Below are 7,285 nucleotides of genomic sequence, written 5' to 3'. Positions count from 1 at the left end.
TAGAAGAAGTGGGTTTAGATTGAGAGGACTTCTTGGTTGGAGACTCTAGGTGACCCTTTTGCTTTTGATCATTGGGGGGACTGACCTTAGAGTTTTGATCTCTCTTGACTTCAGAACCGAACCTTTGCTTTCGGTTGAAGTCATTCTCAGAACCGAACCTTTGCTTTCGGTTGGTATCCTCTTGTGAACCGAACCTTGGCTTTCAGTTGTTGTGACTGTCAGGCTTTCCGACAGGATTGTTTTCATACTTCAGATTCTTGTCTTGATGTGAGAAGTATGCATTCTGGGATTGCCAGAATTGTCTCCTTTCAGAGAGATTCTTCCTGTATCTTAGGTTCCTTTCTCGCTTCTTATTCCTCATCTGCTTCGGTTGATGATGAACATTAGCTTTCGTTTTTGGTTTCTCCTTGGCTGGTTCGTTTTGAACTGTTGGAGTTTCATTTTGCAATGAGGAAGTAGAGGGAACGTCTTCTGTTGCAGAACTTTCATTCTCCTTAGGAATGTCTTTTGTACCACTGGTACTTGGCTCATCGAAATTATCTGGCTTATTTAAGGGTTCAGGTATGTATCTACCTTTACTCATCCAAGAGGTTCTTTCTGATAACCCCACCGTTTCATCTGCATTATCGATTGGAGCTGACCAGAAGAACTCATCACATCCATCAGCATTGTCTTCGTTTACAATAGCTGTGAGTTCAGCGGTCTGATGTTCGGTTACTCCAGTGACCTTGTACACTTGATTTGGAGTGGTCTGGACCTTTTGATATACAAAAGCTTTCTCTATTAAGATCGGGGACTTTTGTTGGGACAATCGAGCGAACTCTACTGAATTTTCAGAAATTAGATTTTTGTGGTTTTCAGGTTCGCTTTTAACAAATTCTGAGCAGTCAACCGTGTCCTCTACAGAAATTTCACTCATGTTGTCGTCCTCGTTAAGCTCAAATGCATTTTCAACATCAGTTTTGTTTTCTGAGCTTACGTTGGCATTTAAAGAGTCAAATTTTAGTATGGTTTCGGTTCTCAGTTTAAGTCTATCATTTTCATCCAAAAGGTTTTTAAGCATATCCTTGTGGTCTTTGGATTTAATGAAAGATTCAATTTTGTCCAGTCCATACATGTAGGTTGGATTGACATCATCAGATGATATCACACTCTCACAGTTATAAGCCTCGGCATCAATTTCATCCTCCTTAAACTCCAGGAAGGGCAAAATCATGCGATGGATCTTTTGGCCTATTTCACAATCTAAGTGAAGCTGAGTAATATTAGAATAAAGACGTTTTGCAATTAAACAAAAAACATTCCGCTGTTTTAACAACTTTAAATTATCTCTTTGTAAATAAATGTTTTCGTCTTTAATTTTAACTATTTCAGACTCCTTCAACTCGATCCACATACGCCGCTCCTCACTCTTCGACGCCGCCCTGCTTAATTGATCAGTTAGGTTAGAATTGGTGACTCGAGTTTGAGTTAAGCTACTATCTAGATGAGAAATTCTTGTATTAACATTTTTTAATTCTTTCTCATATGAGGATTGTGGTACTTTAAATGAAATAAAAACCGATTGTACCTTCTTTATCAATTCATCAAGCTCATTGAACTGCTGGCTGAGTGGTTTGGCCGTAAAGCACATGTCCTCCTGCACCTTCGGTTCATTGCTTCCACTATCGGTGTTGTATCCCCTCATCTGAGATACATCAGACACCATGAAGCATCTTCCTCCACGGCTCTCCTCCTTTGCCACATAAGCCTTTCCATGAGTAGGCTTCCTCACTTCATCGTCTTCTGAGTCGGTAGACCAAACTTCCGTACTACCGAACTCGTCATCAACAACCGAACCCTGCACAATAAGAGCATTAATAGAAGGGTTAGCGGTAGACTTCTTCTTTCTCAACTCATCTAGCCTTTTCTGCAACACGGCTTCCTCATCTTTTTCATCACCCTTTTCAGCCATCTTCTTAAAGACACAATCTTTAGCATAGTGGTTTTTCCCACCACAGTAGTAACAGCTAACTCAGGAATCGCCATCCACCTTCGGTTCCTTCATGGGCTCTTCAACCTTCGGTTCATTGTTAACTTTTTCTGAACTGTAATTCCCCTGCCAGTTTCGGTTTTTTTGCTGGGGAATCTCTTCTTTATGAACCTCTTGGGGTTAGACACCATCATAGCATAATCCTCAGACGTGAGGTCATACTCCTCCAAGTTAAGGTCTTCATCCTCCATCACGCCTTTGCTTTTCGACAGGAGGTCCAACGAACCAAGGCTTGAGACAACGTTCTTCTCCTGTAGTACAATCTTCTCTTGGGACTTGAGAATACCCACCAGTTTCGCCAAGGAATATGATTTAAACTGCTCATGGGCTTTGACTGTAGACACCACTGCTCTCCATTCAGACCGCAGACCATTTAAGAAAGTAACCTTCTGCTCGATAAGCTTCCTTTCGATGTCATGTTTGATCATCTTGCTGAGAAGATGATTGAAGCGATCGAACGTCTGGGTCACCGTTTCTTCGGCTCCTTGCCTGAATTCTCCAAACTCAGATAAGAGCAAGGTTTGGATAGAATGTTCAAGATCCTCGTCTGTAGAATACAGTTCGCGAAGTCTATCCCAAACTTCCTTTGCCGTCGTGCATGAGCTGACCAACCTAAAGGTGTCGGACTGAAGGGCGAATCTGATTAACCTTAACGCCTTGATATTGCACTGGAATTTGTCCTTTTCATCTTGTGCAATATCCTTAACATCCTTCAGCAGATCATTGTACTCCTTTTGTGTCTTAATAATCCTGGACGTTGCAGAATGAGAAAACGGTCCATTAATGATAGCTTCCCATATGAGGTATCCATTATCCTCAGATCCAATCACGTAGTCTTCGAAGTGATGCGCCCAGACTTCATAGTCATGGGTATATAGGATTGGAATCTTTGTCGTCGATCCGATGCTGTTGGAAATATTAATAGGATTTGATTGCGAGTCGTCCATTATGATCGAAAAAACCTGTTAAAAGATCAGACTTGTAATAACTCAGATTAGGGCAAAACAATAAATATCAAGATACGTCAATAATGAGATGACGGCTCAATAAATATCGGTAGTTGCGGAAAAACCCTAATTAAAACCTTTTCACAGAAAAGATGTGTATCGATTACACAGTCTCCTGCTCTGATACCAATTGATGAGATTAAAACCTTAATCTATGAAGATCGACTAGATCTTAAACAGGTAATTAATTATAAAAACAGCAAGAACACGACAAAAAGTATATGACAAGAGTGAATCAAACGTGTTGAATGATTAAACAAAATCCTTAGAAGAGCTCGATTAAGAACATCAACTGTAGAGGATTGGTAGGTTACAAGAACGATTAAAGAAACCTGTGAATGCTATCGTTATGCTCTAGATGAATCTCTAAAATCGTTAAAAAAATCCTTGACCTAATATGCATGCAAGCATATACTTATATATTAAACATAATGGGCTCTCGGTTGGACAGGCCCAAACCAGAATACAAACTAAATAAATAAACTATCGAGCCCAACGACGCAATCTTTAACAAAATCTTCAGCCCAACAAAGAAGCAGAAATCTCAAAAAAAAAACTAGACCTCTTTGGGAAGAAATGTCTTGGCTGTAGACGATTTCATAAAAGATCACGCAAAATAAAAAGGAGATTTCCTTAGGTAACCAGTTACTGCTTGAGTATATCACTCGCCGTCAATTCATTTTAGCTATCAGATTTTTGGTTTCACTTAGAACGTGGTAATCGTATCCAAGATCATAAACACAGATGTTGTGTAACCATAAACCTCAGTGGTAATGACCGAGAGTCTCAAGGGTTACGTTAGTGAACCGAAGGTGGATGGAGAATATGAGAAGGTGGTTTAGGAACCGAATGTACCTTCTGCTAGATAAACCTGATAGAGCAGAGAAACTCTTATCTCATATGAGAAGAGTAAGGTAGCTCTAGACCGAGAGAGGTAAAATATCCTGATTTGGAAGAAACGATGGGTATCGATCGAATCATTAAGGCTTACTCAAGATCATAGAGACTTAAGACAACATACAGCATCATGCTTCTAGGGACACTTAACTAGGTTGTGTGAAAGTGGAAACATACCTACTTTAGAACTATCGATGATGATTGTACTTGTGTTTACCTATTAATGACAGACACCAAACAAAACAAACAAGCAATTGAAACAAATAAAAAAGATAAAATATTTTTGAATTTTTTTTGCAATTTTTCTGAAAAGAAATAAAAACAGAAAGATAAAATATTTTTGGATTTTTGAAATTTTTCTGAAAAAGATAAAAACAGAAAGATAAAATATTTTTGGATTTTTGAAATTTTTCTGAAAAAGAATAAAAACAGAAAGATTTACAAAATATACAATCGAAACCTTATCTTATTAATGAGAGAAGCAAAAGAGACCGATCACACAATTTCCTCTATTCCGGAGAATTACGGAGCCGAAATAGACAGAGCGGTCTGTGCATTTCGGTTCCTTAAAAATCTAGAGCAGAGATAGACCAAGCGGTCTGTCTGTTTCGGTTGTCTAAATTTTAAAGAGAGATTTGAGGATTCGGTACCGACTCTCCTTCCATCATACCCAAACCTTGTAGGATTTTATTAAATGTTGTTTCTGGTAAGGCTTTAGTAAAGATATCAGCCAGTTGATCAGCAGAACGAACAAAATGTACTTCTACGTTCCCGTCTTCTACGTGATCCTTGATGAAATGATACCTAAGTGCAATGTGCTTGGTTTTCGAATGTTGCACTGGATTATGACAAATCCTGATTGCACTTTCAGAATCACAGTAAAGAGGGATCTTTTTTCATACTCAGCCCATAATCTCTTAACTAACTTTGAATCCAAACAACCTGAGAGGTACATAATGCGGCAGCAATGTATTCAGCTTCTGCTGTGGATAAGGAAACACAGGTTTGTTTCTTTGATTGCCAACTAACAAGTTTTCCATCAAGGAATTGACATCCTCCGATAGTGCTTTTCCTTTCCAGTCCACATCCTCCAAGATCAGCATCTGAAAAGGCTTGTATGAAGAATCCAGATCTGGCAGGATACCAGAGACCGAGAGATGAAGTCTTTTTCAGATATCGAAAAATATTCTTCACGGCAAGCATGTGAGGTTCTCTTGGATTAGCTTGAAACCTGGTACAATAACAAACAGAAAACATGATATCCGGTCTACTAGTTGTTAGATACATAAGAGATCCTATCATTTTTCGATAAAGAGTTATATCCACAGCCGGTTTCTCTAATGATGGTGTTAGCTTGGTGCCGAATGCCATAGGAACCTTTACTTTTGAATCACCCTTCATTCCAAATTTAGTCAGCAGATTTTTGGTGTATGCTTCCTGGTTTATAAAGATACCTTCTGGTCCCTGTCTAATATTCAAACCGAGGAAAAAGTTAATTGGACCCATTGTGCTCATTTCAAATTTAGTCTCCATTAACGTTCTGAATTCAGCGGTTAAGCTTGGATTCGTTGAACTGAAGATGATATCATCGACATAAATCTGAACAATCATTAAATGTTCGCCTTCCTTCTTTCGAAAGAAGGTTGGATCAACCGAACCTTGTTTAAACTTTGACATTTTTAGAAAGCGAGTAAGCGTTTCATACCAGGCTCTTGGTGCTTGCTTTAGCCTATAGACAACTTTATCCAACACATAGCAATGATCCGGGTACTTTTCATTCACAAAACCAGGTGGTTGCTCAACATAGACAGTTTCTTCTAATTCTCCATTCAAGAATGCACATTTGACATCCATTTCTTGTGAGCGGCATATGCTAGAAAAATTCGAACAGACTCTAACCTTGCTACAGGAGCAAAAGTTTCTTCATAATCAATCCCTTCTTCTTGACAATAGCCTTTTACAACCAACCGAGCCTTGTTACGAATGACATTCCCTTCTTTGTCCAACTTATTCCTAAACACCCATTTCAAGCCGACAACAGAGGCATCTTTCAGTGTAGGAATCAATCTCCAAACTCTGTTTCGTTCGAATTCATTGAGCTCATCCTGCATTGCTTGAACCCAATCAGAATGATCAAGTGCATCATTTATGGTTTTCGGCTCTATTTTGGAGATAAAAGAGTTAAACATGCAGAATTCCACTTTAGAGAATAATGTTGTTTGTTTCGCCTTCACTTGAGATCTAGTAAGAACACTTTCGGACGATCCTCCAATAATTTGCTCTTTGGGATGGTCTTTTGTCCATTTTGCTAGTGGAGTATAGCTTGGACCATATTCTGGATTTAGTTCTGCTTCAACTTCAACTTCAATATCTGACTGATCTCCTTCACCTTTGTCAGTTGAACTATCACTTGTTTTCTCCCCCTCGACTGGCGAAGTGAAGCCTGTGTCTTCAGCAGAATCAGCAGTGGGTATCTCCCTCTCGATTGGACTATCACCTGTTGATTTTGGTTCAGGTGTTTGAGTGGGAGATGTACTAGTAGATATTGGGGCGGAATTGTGATTCTTCCCCTGGAATGTTGAATCGGTGTTTGAAGGACTAGATGATGGTTTGGGAATAGGTGTTTCGGTGTCCATTGATTTGGCAGCTTCATCTATTACTTTCTTCAAATTATCTACCTTGTTATCTGCTGTTGTTGCCTCCGAATGGATTGCCTTTTCTGGTTCATCAAATAACCGAATGTATTCATCAAACAGGTTGGTTATCGGAACTGAGACCTGTCCAGATTCCGGAAAGATGTCTCCTGAAGCGTCTTCTGTTCTTTGAACTTTCTTCATGTAATTGTCATCAAAGGTGACATAATAAGTTTCTTCTATTCTTTTAGAACGCTTGTTCAACACCCAGTATGCTTTTGATGACAGAGAGTAACCCAGAAAGATCCCTTCATCGGCTTTAACATGAAACTTATTTCGGTTTTCTTTAGAAATGAAGATTAAGCATCTGGAACCGAAAATGTGGAAAAACTTGACGTTTGGCTTCCGGTTGTTTAAGATCTCATAAGGAGTTATCGAGAATCTCTTGTTGAGCAGGGACCGATTCTGAGTATAACAGGCAGCAGCAATGGCGTCCGCCCAAAAGTATAGAAGCAGAGAGGCATAATTGAGCATGGTTCTAGCTGCTTCACACAGCGATCGGTTTCGTCTTTCAACAATCCCATTTTGCTGTGGTGTATAAGGAGCCGAAAAATTGTGTGTTTTTCCCTTATCAGCCAGAAAGTCTTCGAAATCCTTGTTTTTGAATTCCAACCCATTGTCACTTCTGATGTTTCTCACTGTCTTCTTTAATTGAA

The 7,285-nt window shown here is 39.3% G+C and overlaps 1 protein-coding gene across 1 annotated transcript; it reads right to left on the bottom strand.

The window, feature by feature from the left end:
* Positions 1–5,482: 5,482 nt before the first annotated feature.
* On the bottom strand, positions 5,483–6,773 carry LOC145050085 (uncharacterized). Its single transcript, XM_078998393.1, has 3 exons — positions 6,191–6,773; positions 5,925–6,097; positions 5,483–5,509 (listed from the first exon to the last, which is right to left on the bottom strand). Exons 1-3 carry the CDS (start codon positions 6,771–6,773, stop codon positions 5,483–5,485), a joined length of 783 nt encoding a protein of 260 aa, XP_078854519.1.
* Between the last annotated feature and the right edge of the window lie 512 nt (positions 6,774–7,285).

This window comes from Lactuca serriola, chromosome 5 (assembly GCF_051521515.1).
Source record: "Lactuca serriola cultivar US96UC23 chromosome 5, Lser_US96UC23_V15, whole genome shotgun sequence".
Taxonomy (NCBI): Eukaryota; Viridiplantae; Streptophyta; class Magnoliopsida; order Asterales; family Asteraceae; genus Lactuca; species Lactuca serriola.
This window is presented reverse-complemented; position numbering and strand designations above follow the sequence as displayed.

Bases quoted from the DNA above. Each gene is read 5' to 3' on its own strand.
- LOC145050085 (XM_078998393.1), bottom strand. From the start codon at position 6,773: ATGAAGAAAGTTCAAAGAACAGAAGACGCTTCAGGAGACATCTTTCCG. The intron at 6,098-6,190 runs GTGTTCTTACTA...TCTCCAAAATAG, and splicing joins TATTGGAGGATCGTCCGAAA to AGCCGAAAACCATAAATGAT. The intron at 5,510-5,924 runs GTCATTCGTAAC...TATCATCTTCAG, and splicing joins AGTTGGACAAAGAAGGGAAT to TTCAACGAATCCAAGCTTAA.